General features: G+C 50.1%; 1 protein-coding gene and 1 non-coding gene across 3 annotated transcripts; both read right to left on the bottom strand.

Moving 5' to 3' along the window:
* Window positions 1-5,814: 5,814 nt before the first annotated feature.
* TLCD2 (TLC domain containing 2) lies at window positions 5,815-11,094 on the bottom strand. The gene is given in 4 exon segments (XM_064583639.1): window positions 5,815-9,341; window positions 9,895-9,977; window positions 10,191-10,273; window positions 10,481-11,094. Coding segments are annotated over 4 exon segments (795 nt in total). The 5' UTR covers window positions 10,657-11,094; the 3' UTR covers window positions 5,815-8,888.
* A 571-nt stretch (window positions 11,095-11,665) lies between these two features.
* On the bottom strand, window positions 11,666-16,638 carry LOC123854393 (uncharacterized). Of its 2 annotated transcripts, none has more exons than XR_008507219.2 (3): window positions 16,503-16,638; window positions 13,448-14,480; window positions 11,666-13,043 (listed from the first exon to the last, which is right to left on the bottom strand). It is a non-coding gene; the product is annotated as an uncharacterized LOC123854393 (transcript). The 2 variants fall into 2 exon arrangements; XR_008507220.2 differs by having other exon boundaries at window positions 11,666-13,511; window positions 14,310-14,480.
* Window positions 16,639-17,661: the final 1,023 nt, after the last annotated feature.

The raw sequence follows: 17,661 nt of genomic DNA, 5'->3' as shown, positions 1-17,661 counted from the left end.
CGGGGCTCAATCCCAGGACCCTGGGATCATGACCTGAGCCAAAGGCAGACGCTTAACCAACAGAGCCACCAAGGCGCCCCTCCCATTATTATTTTTTAAAGTAAACTCTGTACCCAACATGGGGCTTGAACTCACAACCCTGAGATCAAAAGTAGCATGCTCTACTGACTGAGCCAGCCAGGCACTTCGTCCCATTATTTTGATGTTGGGTCTCCTGCACTGGTCCCATGATTGTCTCATCTTTTCTCTCCTAATTCTGGAAAATTCGCTCAATTTTCTCTTCCAACTCTTCCATGAATTTTTCATTTCCAGTATTACATTTAATTTCAAAGTACTCTTTTTGGTTTTCTCTGAATGTCTTTTTTTTTTGCTAGTTCTTATTTCATGGTTACAATATATTTCCTGGTCTCTCTGAGGAAAACAATAAGAGCTTTTCTGAAATTTTATTCTCCATGCATAGTCTCTGCTTTCTGTGTGTTTTCCCCCATTTTTCTTTTACTATATATACCATGTTAGAGGCTTTCCTCAAATGTGCATAATTGGTTCTTTAATTAAACTTGCAATAAGTACTTCCAATGAAAAGTACAGAGAGATTTGACCTAATTATAGGGGGAGGGTCATGGTCATTTCTTTGGAAAAAGACATGTTGAAAATGAGCACTGAGGGTTGCCTGGGTGGCTCAGTTGGTTAAGCACCCGACTCTTGTTTTGGCTCAGGTCATGATCTCAGAGTGGTGAGATAGAGCCCCATGTTGGGCTCCGTGCTCAGTGTGGAGTCTGCTTATCCCTCTCCCTCTGCTCCTCCCTCCCCCCACCCCCGCTCTTGCTCTCTCAAGTAAATAAAAAAATCTTTTTTTTTAAAGATTTCATTTATTTATTTATTTGAGAGAGAGCATAAGCAGGGGGAGCAGCAGGCAGAGGGAGGAGGAGAAGCAGGCTCCCCACTGAGCAGGGAGCCCGATGTGGGACTTGATCCCAGGACCCCGAGATCATGACCTGAGCCCTGAAGGCATACGCTTAACTGACTGAGCCACCCAAGTACCTCAATAAATAAAAAAAATCTTAAAAAAAAAAAAAGAAATGAGTACTGAAAAATGAGAATGTAAAAAAGAAGAAAAGAACAAAGAAAAAAAGAAAAAGTGAGAGTATATAAGATGTAGGGTGTGGGGTAGGAGGAGGGGAGCCAGAAAGATGGGAGCAGGGGATAATGGGAAGCCTACCAGGCATTGGCCATTGCCTGTACAAGGTCCTGAGAAAGAAAGAGTGAAATAGCCAAACACAAAGTACCATGAGTCTGGAGAGTAGACAAGGGTAGATCATGCAGAACACTATAAGCCACATCATGAGTCATGCCTTTATCTTAAAAAGAAAGAGGAGCATCTGGATGGCATCAAGCAGGAAAATGACACGATCAGATTTGCATTTTAACAATCACAGACTGGGGGCGCCTGGGTGGCTCAGTCGTTAAGCGTCTGCCTTCGGCTCGGGTCATGATCCCAGGGTCCTGGGATCGAGCCCTGCATCGGGCTCCCTGCTCAGCGGGGAGCCTGCTTCTCCCTCTCCCTCTCCCTCTACCTGATGTTCCCCCTGCTTGTGTTCTCTCTCTCTCTGATCAATCAATAAATAAAATCTTAAAAAAAAAAAAGGAGAAATGAAGAAAAGTGGTGCCAGTAATAGCTGGAGACACAGAATAAAATGGGCACATCTTCCTGGATCATAAAACTGACAATTTCACTTGATATTTTGTAAAAAAAAAAAAAATATATATATATATATAATGTATATATATATATATACACACACATAATATATACACACATATGTATTTATTTACTTTTAAGATTTTATTCATTTATTTAAGAGAGAGGGAAAGAGCACCAGCGTATGAGCAGGGGGAAGGGCAGAGGGAGAAGCAGACTCCCCGCTGAGCAGGGAGCCCGATGTAGGGCTCGATCCCAGGACCCCGAGATTATGACCTGAGCTGAGGGCAGACGCTTAACTGACGGAGCCACCCAGGCATGCCTATTTATTTATTTTTAAAAGATTTTATTTATTTATTTGACAGAGAGAGAGCACAAGTGGGAGGTAGGGGCAGAGGGAGCGGGCAGACTCTCTGCTGAGCAGAGAGCCTGACTCAGGGCTGGATCCCAGGACCCCAGGATCATGACCTGAGCAGAAGGCATGAAGGCATATGCTTAACCAACTGAGCCACTAGGAGCCCCTTTATTTATTTTTTTTAAAGATTTACTTATTTTGAGAGAGAGAGAGAGAGAAGTGGGGGAGGAGCAGAGGGCAAGGAAGAGAATCTCAAACAGGCTCCATGACCAGCACAGAGCCTGACACGGGGAGCCTGACATCATGATCTGAGCTGAAATCAAGTGTCTGACACTTAACCGACTGAGCCACCAGTCGCCTCTGTAAAAAAATTTTAAATCAAGTATTATAACTTCTTGGGCTGCCTGGGTGGCTCAGTCAGTTAAAGGTCTGCCTCGGCTCAGGTCATGATCCCAGGGTCCTGCTTGGTGGGGAGTCTGCTTCTCCCTCTCCCTCTTCGACTCTCCCTGCTTGTGTGCTCTCTCTCTCTGTCAAATGAATAAACAAAATCTTTTTAAAAAAAGTATTATAACTTCTAAGTAATTTCATATGGTATTTTATATGAAAACATAGCAAGAGACTTTGAAGCAGAATGCAAAATTCATTATGAATTTTTAGAATTCAGTATATGTCAAGGAAGGGCTGTTGTAGCTGCCCTACCTAGGCCGTGCCCCCTGTTTCCCTGCCCACATCCCCTCGACCTCCCCAGTTCCACACCCTTGCTTGCTGTCAGGGTGGAAACCTTTGGATTTGGGGAAGAGCTGGGGTTAGGGAAGGAAGGGCAGGAGCTTGAAGCAAACAATGTTTGGACAAACTGCTGAGGGGAGCAAGTAACCAGCAGAGTAACGGTGATGTTGAAAGAGGGAGAGGGGCGCCTGGGTGGCTCAGTCGGTTGGGCGTCTGCCTTCGGCTCAGGTCATGGTCCCGGGGTCCTGGGATCGAGCCCCACATCGGGCTCCCTGCTCGGTGGGAAGCCTGCTTCTCCCTCTCCCACTCCCCCTGCCTGTGTTCCCTCTCTCGCTGTGTCTCTCTCTGTCAAATAAATAGGTAAAAAATCTTTAAAAAAAAAGGACGTCTTTCACCCTACTTTATAAAAAAAACAACAACAAACTCACAGTTACAAGGGAAAACAAACTGAACCCATACTCACGTAAGCAAATCAAAAGTTTTTTGGCTTGTGTAATTGAAATGCCAGGGAAGTTCTGGCTTCAGGCAGAGTTTGATCTAGATACTCAAATGACGATAGAGATCTCCATCTGTGCCCCCTCTTTCTGTGGTTGCTTCATGCTCAGGGAAGCTCTCTTGCATCCTACTGGCTTAGCAATGTTAGCACACATGGGGTATCTTACCCAAAAGTTCTAGCAGAAGTCAAGGTGCTGAGGTTCAGAAGCTCTGCTTATGTGTCATGAACTCATTTCAGGGAAAGATGATACGGTGTTTTGATTGGCTAGGCCTAGGTCACATGCCCATGGACAGGGGCATGAAAGAGGGGTGGTTTTTGTTGTTGTTGTTTTTGTTTTTAAAGATTTTATTTATTTGACAGAGAGAGACACAGTGAGAGAGGGAACACAAGCAGGGGGAGTGGGAGAGGGAGAAGCAGGCTTCCCGCAGAGCAGGGAACCTGATGCGGGGCTCGATCCCAGGACCCTGGGATCATGACCTGAGCTGAAGGCAGACGCTTAATGACTGAGCCACCCAGGTGCCCCAGAGGGGTGGTTTTTAAAGGAAAATCTCTACAGTGCTAGGCAGGCAAAAATAGCAGACGTTGGCCACAGGTGATGTAATGGGGAAAAAATGGGTTTGAGTCCAGACCCTGTCACTCACTAACTAGTTGGGTAAAACTGAGCAAATTATCTAACCTCTCTGAGCCTCAGTTTTCTCATCCAAATAATGGGATTAGTCTCTATCTATCGAGTGGGGTTAAATAGGAAAAAGCATAAAAGGTGAGTGACATGTGGGAGAAGCACAAGAGATGTTCAGCTCGGGATGCTGTGAATTTAGGTTAGTGATTCCAAGCAAACATTTCATTTCAATACAAGAGCAGTTCTTTAAAGAATAGCTTCCCTTATGTACTTTCCTGCTAAGTGAGGGCTCCTAATTTTCAGCCTGACACATCCAGATTTTATATAAGATAAAGCCTTGACAACTCAGTTATGGAGATTTCTGTTTAATTTTCTTGTTAACTCAAGATTAATTTGGCTGAAAGATTCTTTGGGTTTCAAACCTTGGCATTGAAAATCAGTCTAAATTGTCTGAATCCATTTGCTTGCTCTAAGCCCATTCCACTGAACAAATTGGGTTTGCTTTTTGATAGTGAAGGATCTTCGAACACTTGCGGGCTTTGTAGATCAAAAAGTTGGTGCCAAGAGGAGACCTTCCCAAAGCAAAGCTTCCACAATCCAGTGTTTCATTATAAATCAGACCACTAGAGCCAAGAAGAAGTGACTCAAAGAGACTGCATTCACAAAAGACTGATGCAATTATTTGCATAGCAATTTATTAATTTATGATCAGGATAGTGTTTCGAGACTATAAAATACCAATGTCCCCCATCCAAGAAAGTCACTCCCCTGTGCCAGAAGACAAATAATTCATCAGCCAGTAGCTTGGTGGCATGGAATCAGTCTTGGGGACCACTTCACTAGGCCATGATGAGGTCTGACAGATCACTGCCACAGTGACCCAACTCATGGTGCCAAATGTAGCATTTGCCAACCTCTACATTTTTGAGCTTCTCTTTTCTAGGGACCCAACTGACCGTGCCTCTCTAGGACCCATCATCTATATCTTGTCCACACTATCTATAACTGGTCTACTTGATATCTACTTAATCAATTATAATTATAATGCAGTCCTGCCTTCCTGAAGTTTCACTGGGTCACCATGATGAAAATTTGTGTGATCCCAAATTCTTCAGGTGTTCTCTTTTGTCCTACCCCCACCAGTAGCTAATCTCACCCTTCCTGTACCAATTTTACTAGTTAACCCACAGAAACAGTCATATGTCCATAATGGTCAAGGTCTTGACAACTCTCAGAGATACTATCGGCTGTTACCTGGAAGGGTACTCACTGGAACCATGAATTTCACAGTGGCAAAAGAAAACATGCAGGGCTTGCAATGAATCAATATTGACCTCCACACATACTTAGGGAACAGATTCCTGCCATGGGTTTGCCACATTTCTTTCCTTTTTAAAAAAATTATTATTTATTTATTTGACAGAGAGACAGTGAGAGAGGGAACACAAGCAGGGGCAGTGGGAGATGGAGAAGCAGACTCCCCACTGAGCAGGGAGCCCGATGCGGGGCTCGATCCCTGGACCCTGGGATCATGACCTGAGCTGAAGGCAGACGCTTAATGACTGAGCCACCCAGGTGCCCCACCACATTTCTTTTTCTTTTTTTTTTTAGATTTTATTTATTTATTTGAGAGAGAGAGAATGAGATAAAGCATGAGAGGGGGCAGGGTCAGAGGGAGAAGCAGACTCCCCGCCGAGCAGGGAGCCCGATGCGGGACTCGATCCCAGGACTCCAGGATCATGACCTGAGCCGAAGGCAGTCGCTCAACCAACTGAGCCACCCAGGCACCCCACATTTCTTTTTCTTTGAAAACTCAAGACAATGTTTTTCTTAATCAAGACATTCAGTGAAGATGGCAGACTGAGTTTTGAAGATGCTACTTCTATTAAGGACACACACACTCTGAGAGAATTCTACTATTTCTTTTTTTTTTTTTTTTTTTTAAAGATTTTTTTAATTTATTTATTCAACAGAGACAGAGACAGCGAGAGCAGGAACACAGCAGGGAGAGTGGGAGGGCGAGAAGCAGGCTTCCTGCTGAGCAGGGAGCCCGATGTGGGACTTGATCCCAGGACCCTGGAATCATGACCTGAGCCGAAGGCAGACGCTTAACGACTGAGCCACCCAGGCACCCAGAGAATTCTACTATTTCTCACTCTACTAATTCTACTATCTCAACTCTTATACCTTTACCTCTCTGGCTTTTGTCTGATTACATGAAATATCTCTGCTCTTATGTTCTGCCTGTATTTGCTTCCAGCTGTGGCAATTTCTCCTCAGTCTCTATTTGTTATTCTTCCCTTTGTGCTTTAATGACTCTATGATGGGCATCTCACACAATCCCCCCCTTAAATTTTCCCTATCTCTATTCTTTCTTTCTTCCTCTCTTCATCTATTTCCTCTTTTTCCTTGTTCCTTCCTTCGGATATTTTTGTTTGTCTGGGTTTTTTTTTTTTTTTTTTTCTTAGATCTTATTTTTTTTAGGTAATCTCTACACCCAACTGGGGCTCAGACTCACAACCCTGAGATCACACTGCTCTATCAACTGAGCTAGCCAGGTGCTCCCTTCCTTCGGATGTTTATTTAATCAGTCTGCCCCCACCCCCTTCTTTCCCTCTCTGTGGTTCTCCTCAGTCCCTTTGCCTATTCTTCCATCTCAGTTTACATCCCTGATTCTGACTTCTCTTCATCTTCCTACCAGTCTCTGCCTATCAGTTCCTGTCAGGCTCTTTGTGTTTTGCACTGTAGCTGTTTGTCCTTTGTCTTTCTGCCCGTCTCCAACTCAACATATTTCCTACTTTCTTTTTCTGCCAGTGAATCTTTCCATTGAGTGCCTCCTCCACCTTCTGTTCTTCTGCTTCTCAGCTCCCCTGACTAATTCCCCTCATCTCTATTCCCCCCCTCTCTTCTCTCGCTCTGCCAATCTCTCAAAATGCCTCTCTTCCCTCCATCTCTCCTGAGTCTGGTTGTTCCTCTTTGTCACTCACTCTATTTCTCTGTCTAGACCATCTGTGCCTTGCACCCTTGGGGTCCCTTCCTGTCAGCTTTTATTTCTATTTTTCTTGTCCTCTTTGTTTATGCCCATTTTACCAGTTCTGTGACTTTGGTTCCCGTCAGCATCCATGACAGTCTTTCTTAACATTTCGCCAGGGATTCCCTGTCTTGCCCTCCATCTCTCTTCACCTCTGTCTCTTCGATACACGTGATCCTTCTCTTTCTTTCTGTCCCTCAATCTATGTATGTCTATTTCTATCATCCCTTTTGTCTTTCTCTAGCTCAACTTTTGGGCAGAATTTTTTTGTTTTAATCTTCCTGTCTCTTGCTTTTGCTCATGTATCTTTTCTGTGGATAATTAAGGGTTATCTCTTTCTGTCCATTGTTTAGTAGAATAGCAGTCTTAATCTGCTTTACACTTTCCATAACCTGGCTGTTCTGCCTGAAGAAAGGAGAGATTTTGTGCCATAGGGGAAAGAAAAGACAGCAGAAGTGGTAGGGGAGAGGGGCGCCTGGATGGCTCAGTCAGTTAAGCGTTGAACTCTTGATTTCAGCTCAGGTCACGATCTCAGGGTTGTGAGATCAAGCCTGGCATTGGGTGTAGAGCTTACTTAAAAATAAAATTAAAAAAAAAAAAGAATTTTTCCTGTCTCTTAAGTGAGATGAGAGAATGAAAATTGGATGGTTAAAAAATTACCCCAGGGGCACCTGGGTGGCTCAGTCGGTTAAGCACCTGACTCTTGGTTTCAGCTCAGGTCATGATCTCAGGTTTGTGAGATGGAACCTGCTTAAGATTCTCTCTCTCTCTCTCTCTCTCCTATTGCCCCCACCTCTAAAAAAAAAAGTTGCATGGGAGAAAGGAGAGGACAAGCTTGCAAATGAATCCTAGTAGAGAGTCAGATATTCCTTAATCCCTCTGCAGGCAAGTGAAAGCCTTCCCTCATCTACTTCTACCCCTGCCTTCATCCTTCCATGAAAGCCTGGACCTTGGAAAACGTTACACTTGGCACCCAGAATGGGTGTTTAAGTCCCTGCTATGGCTCTGGACTTCAGTACTGTCCTAAGAAGACAGACCTAGTCCCATGCTCATTCCTTTAAGGATCTGCACTTTCGGACACCTGGGTGGCTCAGTCGGTTAAGCGACTGCCTTCGGCTCAGGTCATGATCCTGGCATCCCGGGATCAAGTCCCGCATCGGGCTCCCTGCTCAGTGGGGAGTCTGCTTTGCCCTCTTGACCCTCCCCCCTCTCATGCTCTCTCACTCTCTCTCCCTCAAATAAATAATAAAAAATGAAAATATTTAAAAAAAAAGAATCTGCATTTTCTTAGAAAAGGTCAGGAGATAGTAAGAAAATTTAAAAGGCAGATGCTGGGCTTTTTAAAAATTTAAAAGGCAGTAGGACTAGCAGTAAGTACAAACACAGTAGTGTGGCTTTGAGAACCAGAAATAGCCGCGACTCTAGTGGTCCAGTTCTTCTGTTTCTTGGCCACTAGTACGTCCATCCCTACTGCTACAGATAGCACCTGTTGTGGCCTCCTCCCCCTGCTAGAATTTGGTTGCAGGTGAGACCTCTCTTCCCTCTGAACCCACCCCCTCCACATTAGATCTCTCCGGTCCTAATAGGACCTCACCTTTCTTCACCTGTTCCTGTGTTAAAAGTAGAGGATGTCCTTGGCAATTTCACTTAGCTTCATGCCTCCTGCCACCCCTTATTGGTAGCACTGGCCGTACCTCGAGTTAGTTTGCTGGAAGAAGCAGTCATCTGATGATGGAATTCACTGAACAACAGCCCAGTTTCCCACCCATCCATGAACATCAGCATTTCTTCTCAGATCCTAGGAATGGGGGAGGGGTGTGAGTGACTTGGAAGAGGGACCGAGATACTGAAAATTCAGTCCAGTCCTTACCCCAATGAAGGACTGTACACTGTACACCACCATCTCCTTGTCCTGGCCCTACCTCTCCCAGGACTGGCAGAAGAGGAGCCTGAGGCCTCTCTCTAGTCTTTCAGGCTGAGAGTGGAATCATCCCTGGTGACAAGCTCACCATCACGACATCTCCTTGTGCCCCTGGTTTCCTTGTGCCCAGGGATGGGTGGATGAGGCTGAGACCGCAGGACATCGCTGACCAAAATACGGACACCCAGTGTGATGCTTAGGGCACCCACAGTGACCAGCCCAGTTGCACCAAGGACGACCAGAGGAGGCGGCACCTGGTGTCGCTGTCAGATCAGCCACAGACTCATCCACCCCAGAGGCACCAGGCGGAAGAGGACCAGGGTGGCCAGGGTGGCCCAGCTGGCCATGCGGAAGGCCAGGGATGGGGCCCGGTGAGAAAGCAGCAGCAACTGTCGTAGGTGCAGGCAGGCAGAGTTCAGCTCCAGGAGCAGAGACACCATAGAGAAGCCCACATAGTGGCTGGACGGAATGGCGGTGCCGAAGCAGCTCACTACCTGGGGAACCAGGGTCAGAGGTCAGAGGACCCTCCATGACCTCCCCCCCGCATCATGGACCAATATCCCAGGCCTTAAGACAGGGGCTCCCAAGCATTTTGTGGCACCCTATCAAAAACCTGCCCTTTATACTTACCCTTATGTTGGGGCCTGAATGGCCTTAAAATAACCCTTCCATAGGACAGGAGCAGCCTTGGCCCAGAGGCTCTCTCCCCTGGGGCAGCAGCAGCATCTGCACACTTCCATGCCTGGGCTTTCATGCCCCACGCCCACTCCCTATACTGGGACTCCCCTTTCTCAGGAAAGCTCCGTATGCAACATTTCTGCAATCAGATGGGACCCCCCAGGGAATCCAAGCTACTCAGGCAGTGCTCAGACTCCAGCTGGGGCTAGCAGTCAATCCTCTTCCCCCAAACCAGCCCAAGGTTGGGGAGATCAAGCACCCACAGGGGTCAGAGACTCTGGGAAGTCATTGGACAGAAACCTGAAGAGAAATTGGGGACCCCAGCCTGAGCATACCACCCTTCCTGTGTCTCCTTTCCCCAAGTCTCACCACCAAATGATGACACAGATGTTCCCAGGCCTGGCCCAAGGTCTGGTTCCACAGTATGTCAACTCCATCGGCCAAGAAATAACCTATGGGTGTGGCACGAGGGGGAGGGGCATTAGGCCTCCCCTAAGTTGTAGCTCCTGGAGAGGAATCTTCAGCCCCTCCTTTTTCTGGGTCCTGTTTCCTTCAGCAAAGCTGCCAGAAACATTTGACCCCTATGGAGAGGGCAAAGGGGACGTGGAGTTACCATTGTTAGGTTGCTCCCCGACCAAATGGCCCGGCATTCCCTGCAGACTCACCCACGGACACAGCCACCAGCACCAGGGCCCAGGGCGGGTGGCCGTGAATCGGGTCGGCAGCCATCTGAGGGTACACCAACAGCCTGTAGGAGGGGGGGGGGGGACCATGGTCAGCATCGTGCAGACTCAGACCCCATTCTCCCGCTGTGCACGCTCACCCCCCCATTCACACCCCCACCCGGTGTCAGACTGTCGAGGTCCGGCTTCGATTTTGAAGGTGCCCGCCGGGTCTTTCAATCTCAGCTTTCCACCCCTCACCCAGGTGCCTCCCGAACCTCTATACCCCGCACTCGAGCAGCGCCCCAACCCCTGCGAGCAGGCTGTGCAGCAGGGAGACACAGATGTTGCGCCACTTCCAACGGTCCTGGGCAGCGGATCCCGGCGCGGGCAGCAGCTGCAGCGCCCAGTGCAGCCCCCGGAAGGCGGCGAAGGAGGCGCCGGTCACAAGGAGCCCCCAAGACGCCATGGCCTGGTGGGCGGGCTAGATCCGGTTCAGTCCCTTGGACCCCTGCGCTCTCAGCCGGGACTCATCCAATGCCAGCTGCGGGGACTGCGCGCTGGCTTCCGGACAGGAACAGGTCCTCGGCCTCCCCGGCCCACCGCGCCTCTGGCATCCGCTCCAACTTTTCCAGGGTTTGACCACGCCCCCATCACTCGGCTAGGTGGCGATTGGAGCAGCCGTGGGGCCACGCCCCGGAGCCCCCGCAGCCGATCGCGTCCCGCCCTAGCCGGCGATGGAGGGTTGGGGGCTCCCGGGGACCAAGCCTGGCGACCGAGCTCAGGGGGACTTCCAGCATGTCGATAGGGGTCTTCCCCAACGCCATGGGTCCCAAACCCCTCGGAGCTCCAGCAATAGGTTGCTAATCTCACCTGACACTCCCACAGGCCCCGCCCCATCGTCTTTCACCTCCTCTCCCCACGCTAACCTCTCACCGGCTGGTCATCCTTCTGCCCACTGCACCCTCCCCGACCTGAAGGTAGAGGCCAGCGCACACCCGCTCGCACATGCTTAAACATCGCCACCGCCCTGCCCCGCACCACCCCCCGTCCCAGCTGTGGGGGGACCTCGCTTCCTTGGAGACCTTTAGCACATCATAGCGACCCTATGATTCCAACAGTCCTGTTCCTTTACGCTGTACCTTCAAACGGAACAACAGCTCCCATTTTGGAGAGGCGACCTACCGGGGACTCCTCCCCCAACCACTTTTGGGGGCCTACAGAGGAGCCTTGCTATTAGGAAGGGGAGGCAAAAGGAAACCACTCAACACCGAAGTCTTGAAAAGCACCCCTCCCCCAAGGGCTTGGCACACGGTAGGTGAATAGAATCCCCTCTTCCAATCTGAGGCGGCAAGGAGAGGCCACACAGGGTCACCTCAAGGTTGGGGCAGAATCAGAGAATAACAAAGACTGATAGGATTCTAGAACCTTTCAGCCTGGAGAGGAAAATCTGCGCCCCTCCCCCATCGTCCAACTCCTGAAGAGTGACAGGTTTTTACTGTTTTCCTTACTCCACTCCACACCTCTTAGCGGGCTGAAAGCCAGTAATTCAGAGCGCCGTTGCCATACATGGAAAGGGCAGATTCCAGCTACTCCCAGAGAATGAAGTTGTCCACATTCTCACAACCCCTTTTCTTCACCAAAACCCCACTATGTCCAAAGGGCTAGGGGCACCCCTGGATTCCTCCACACCCGCCTCTCCAAGCTTTTAAAAAAATTACACTGATTCTTTTAAATTTTATTACATGAAAACCATACACAATATAGAAAATTTTAAAGTTACAGAAAAGCCAAAGAGGAGAATTACAATGACTTTGTTCCACTGTGCAAAGATAACCACCATTAACATTTTGTCTTTTTCATCTGTTTTATGTATACAAGAATATACCCATCTTTTTAAAAAACAAAATTGAGATCACATAATACACATTATTTTTATAACCTTCTTAATATTCAAAGAGCATTTTTCTTTCCAGTCAAATGTTCTTCTACATGACTTTTAATGGCTGTGCGGTACACCATCTGGATGGATATACAATGATTTACTTAAGCAATCCCCCATTGCAAATTTTCATTACAGCAGAAAAGAAATGAATTCCCAATCAGACAGTTGCTTCTCATTTTCTCTATTGCAATACTGGGATGAGCATCTTGCGACTAAATCTTTAACTATTTTCTCAGGATAAATTCCCAAATGTAGAATGACTAGGTCAAAGGCGATGGAAACTTTTAGGGTATTTGAGACATATTACCAAACTGACATCCAGGAAGGCCGTACCAGTTTGCACCCCCATATGCAATGTATAGGAGTGTTATTTTAGTATTACTTTGCCAATACTGGGTCTTTCTTTTTTTAAAATATAGTTTGCTAAGGGAAAAATGCTTTCAGCTATATTTGTCTTTCTTTAATTACTAATGAAACACACTTTGTTTTTCATGGTTTTATCCATTTTGAATTTCTTCTATGAATTTCCTTCGTATGTCCTTTCACAGCTGGTTCTTGTTCCTTGAGGCTGCTTTATATAAAAATTACAGGGTAGGGAGGGAGAAGTAGGAGAATGAAGCCGCAGGACAATTTAATACAGTCTCATATCTCTGAGGGAGGCAGTAAGTAACACTGGAGAGAAATAGTGAATGAGGCAGATGGCTGGGAGCTGGCTGTCCTCCCTCCTCCTGGGGTGCTCCTGCCCTTTATGGGTCCCCTCTGCGGGGTGCCCAGACAGGGCCCTGTGCTCTCCAGGCCTGGTCCTTCACTGGTCTTCTGCCTGCCTCTGTGTCCCCAGGCTGCTCTTCCTCATCTTTACTTCATGATGGGTGAGGATGGCAGAGCCACATACCCGGGGCTGGAGGGAGACTCTGTGGCCAGCGAAGCGGGGAGGGGAAGAAAGGATGGAAGCAATGTCCAGGGACAGAGCAATCTTTGTTGCAGACTATGAGTTGACTCAGTCTACCCACCCCCTCCACCGCAGTCCCACACACATCCAGCTTAGGCTGCAGGAGGGTGGGTTCAATGATCTACTCTCCCCTAAATCTCTGTTTCTCATAAATGGAGACTAGGACCCCGCTATCTCCACACCTCCGGCTCCACAACAGGACAGCTTCCTACAGCCCCTGAATTTGGCCACCTTCAGGCAGGGAGACTGGGTCATGGTTGAACCACACCAGAGCCTGAGCCCCAAGAGTTAGACTGCATCAGGAGCTGGGGGGTGGTAGGTTTATACTGCTTGATGCCCCAAAGGGGGTCACATCCCATAACCCACCTCTCCTCGTTGCTGGAGAGAACTGTCTGCCTGCACAAGCCGGAGCAGGGTCTCACAAATTATCCTGGAAGGTAAAGTGAGGAAAGAAACAGGAACAGCAGTTGCAACCCCATCAGGGGCTGCCGTCCTGTTTCGGGTGGCAGAGGAAGCCTGGGGCCACCTTTGCATGGTGGGATGTCAATGGAGAGACTGAGCTCCTCCCGGCCCCTTGCACTGGTCTAACCCTAGCACCCCCTTCGGCTATGGTGTTCATGGATGGGGGGGGAGGGGCAATAGCTTATGTGAAAAGCTGTTTTGTTCCCACCCACAGGGAGAGGACAGCCCAGGCTCTGAGTAGCCTGTAGAAGTAGGCTTCTGATTCCCTCCTGCATACTCAACCATGTGATTCCCCATCTCACAGGTGGAGAAGCTGAGACAAGAGGTCTAAGGGTCCCACACATAGGTGATTATTCCTGAATCTAGAGTCTAGGCCAGTCCAAGGAAATAGAGGAAAAGGTAAGAGCATGGGGATGACTACTCAGATGGGAGTCTCGGTATGACCTTTTTCCTGAAGAAGAAATTTACTTTGGACCTCACCTGGAAAGGCAGTAGGAGTGAAAGGGAGACAAGGAAGGAGGGCCAAGAAAGACATCTGGGTAAAAGGGTAGACAGTTTTCTTTGCTCCTGTCATCATCCTCCTCTTGTCACACCAGTGTAGACCAACTATCCTTGGTTGGTCACAGCCATCTATTCCCCAAACCAACCAGGGTCTCTAATCTGAAATTGTTCTTTCTTGCTGGGCCAATCTGGCTGAAGGCTCTCCAACTGAACAAGGTCCCCTTCCCTCCCACTGTTCGGACCTTCCCAGCCCCAGTTCTGTCACCTTCCAGATGAAGGGGAAAGCAGCTCCTTCTCCTCTTCCTCCTCCTCCTTGAAGCCAGGGGCAGAGGGCAACAGTTCTTCAACTGGCAGCTTTAGCTGGGTCAGGACATAAAGCTTGCCACTGAAGAACTACTGCGGCTCAGCCAGGTGAGGATGTGGGAGGGACACGCTCCTAAAAGGAAAAGGAAGAAAAAATGGGAAGGATCTGAGCAGGGCCATATCACAGGGACACTGTCCCACTGGCCATCAAAGTCCAGCTCCAACAGATGCTCAACCTTGTAACAAAGCGTTCTTGGCTCTGACCTGGGCCTGCAGGAGCGGTTAACTTCAGTAAGAAGCAAGAGGCAGCTCTAAACATACTTCCTTGTGCCTCTTTCCAGAACCGAAGGCTGTAGAGACCCAGGTCTGCTCTCACCCCTCCTTGCCCCAGCTATCCATGGAGCCTCTTCAGCATTCAGAGAGGGCTGGACTTAGAACCCTGGACATACTCCACCAGTTGCCCAGGTACTAGGTGAGAAGTTACACCTTAGGTCCAGAAATGTGAGTTCAGTGATCAGGGAGTTCAGCTGGAAGAGTTTTGGGGGCCTACATCTGGGGAAGAGTGAGGAAGGGAGGAGGTCTAGAGTTTGGAAGGTCAGCAGAGCCTCCAGGGACTGTGAGGAGAGGACAGGGGACCAAAGGCTGGAGGGGAGGGAGGTATGGGCAGGGTGGATGGGCAGCTTCCCCAAGACTCTTAAATGCCAGGCATTCCGCTTGCGCATTCCGGGTACATCTGGTATGAATTCCAGGCTGTCTGCCGGCCCCTCCATGTCTGAACTTTGTTCCAAGTTCCAAGCCCCGCCCCCACAGTTCCAACGCATGAATCAGCAGGAAAAGCCGGGCCCTGCAGCATGGCCCAGGGAGGGGGCTGGGGGCGTGGCAGGCTTGAGGGCCTAGAGCTGGGGAGGGCGGGTCCGTGCTGACACTCAGTCCAAGGGCATGGCCCATGCCAGTGTGAGGAGCCAAAGGCAGTCTTGCCTTGAGAGGTCTATACTCAGAGGGTAAGAAAAATTAGGGTGGGGGTGGGAGGTTTTCAAATTACAAAAACCCTCTTGGGGAGACATGAACTTTGTGGTATCTTCCTTCCCCCAGGTGACCAGTCCAACTCCTTCCCACTCTCCTCTGTCTGAGCCAGCTCTGTTCAGCCCATAGGACTCAACGGCTGCTCAGAGTCTGTGCCAAGCAGGTGCCCTTGGCTGCAGGGCGGGGTGGGCCCAGGGCACTGACCCTCTGACCAGCTGCTCCATCAACTCTTTGGCACCCTGACAATTCCTAGCCCAGTCTGACAGCCAGGATGACAGGCCAAATGAGTTGGAGGCTGGAACTAGGGCCGGAGGGAGGTGGGGGCGATAGCCTAGCGAGAGGCCATAGGGAGGGGCCAAGAGTTGGCCGAGAGGTGGGGAGAGAGGGAGCCCAGTGATGACTAACCCAGGCGCCCCACCCAGCCAGCCGGCTTCCCAGGCGGTCACGGCCAGGCCTGGGCTAGGGGCCCCACAACCGGACATGCTGGGGGGAGGTGCAGAGGTGACCTTCTCTGGGCCCAAGACGGCCAGTTAGGCTGGGGAGGGGGGGTTAGAGTTTCCAGGTCCTCCTCCAGCCCGCTTCCCCCACCAACCGCGGTGAAACCCTAACCTTTGGGTTGCATAAGGCCCCCGCACCGCCGCCCCCTACTCCTCTCCCCTCCCCCCTTACATAACATCCCCTGGAGGGAACGAGAGGAGGGGCCGGCCCGCCCAGAGACCCCTTCCCTGCCAGGGCGCTCAGTTGGCCCTGACCAACTGACTGCCAGTAGAGGAAAACTACCTCCCCGCTACCCGCCCAGTCCAAACCCTCCCCAAGCTGGGAGGCCAGTTCTCGTATCCGCTGACCAGGAGGCGCCGAGGTTAGCTGCCCCTAACCCTCTGGCCCCTCGTCTTCCTTCTAGCCACTCTGCAAAACCCTCCGCCACGACTGTCGTTCCGTTCCCTTTCTTTAAACCTCCTGCCACACTACTCCAGCCAGTCCAGGCCCCCTCTCCCCAAAGGCTTCCCTGCCCCCGCCGCCCCCTTACCCCTCCCCCGGAAGGGCAGGGTGTGGCCACCAGGACCCTACTTTCCCCCATTACCCCATTAGCATGGTTCCCTCCAGTGCGACCGGGACCCCAGCTCACACCCACCTGGTGCTGGGTGGGGGGGTTGCTGAGGGTAAGGGAGCAAATCAGTGCGTCCGTTCCCCACGGCCGGCGGCGCTGTGTCTTCCCTGCGCCCAGCACACACCGGCTCCAGTCTCCGATCAGCTGGCGGCGTCGTGACGCACAAGCTGCGATTGCACCGCCCAGGGCCAATCACCGCCCACTGCTGGGCAGCGTGACCACACCCACTCGGGGGCGCCAGCACTTCGCCCAGGTCCCGCCTCTCCGGGCGTCTTAGCTCTGATTGGCAAGGAGGCCACCCCTTTGCCTGGTGGAGCTGCGCTAGGCCACGCCCATCAACTCACGAGCTCGCCAATAGATGAAAGGGTGTGGCTGAGCCCTCCGCCTAAGGCCGCTTGCTTCGAGAGCGCTACGTCAAACCAGAGTCCTAAAGAGCAGAAGGAAGTAAAGGCGTGTGTGTTTGCAGTGCACACTGGTCAATGTAGTTCTCGGTCTGACACCTCGTTCCCAGAATCCAGCGCGCTCTGTGAGTTGGCATTTTTAAACTCATTTCTGAATCCATCCCGGCGAAGTCCTTAAAGGGCTACAGCCCCACCTTTTGGGAGCCGTGAGTGCTTCTTTTAAGACTACCCCAAAACGGATTCGCTGACTTCTGCGCATTAAGCAATAGCTCTCTAGGGAAAAATGGAGCAGGCGAAGCAGCAGGAGTGGGTAGAACTGAAGGTGGAAATCAGCCTCTAGCGCAGCAGGCTCTTCCATTGGATGAGGACTCCTGAGGGTTTTTGGGGAAGGGAAAACTGCCCACCTCGCCTAGTGCTAGCTTTCACTGGAGAGATCTAGTCCTCCTCTCCTGGCGGGCTCTTACTAACCAGGAGACTTTTCTTGTAGAGTATGTCTTGTCCCAGTCGTAGAGAGAGCCTCTCAAGCCGCAGACTCCTAACAAAAGATTCATAGTACAGTCTTCACCTGAGGGCAGAAGCAAGACTTGTGGTTGGAAACTAGGGGATGGGTCGTGCCAAAGTGTCAACTGGTAAGCAACCCCATCCTCTGCCTAATACTCCATTCTGTCCCGCCCTCCAGAAGCCTTTCACTGACTCAGGCCTACTTAGAAGGGATTTCAAAGGTAGAGACCAATGAGGAGGCTGCCCCTTCCCCAGGGGCCAATCAGAGCCTTGGGGGGGGG

Source organism: Mirounga angustirostris, unplaced genomic scaffold (genome assembly GCF_029215605.1).
Source record: "Mirounga angustirostris isolate CCGP_5_RB_7025 unplaced genomic scaffold, mMirAng1.0.hap1 SCAF_17, whole genome shotgun sequence".
Taxonomy (NCBI): domain Eukaryota; kingdom Metazoa; phylum Chordata; class Mammalia; order Carnivora; family Phocidae; genus Mirounga; species Mirounga angustirostris.
The sequence above is the reverse complement of the archived record's forward strand: the minus strand, read 5'-3'. Positions and strand labels throughout refer to the sequence as shown.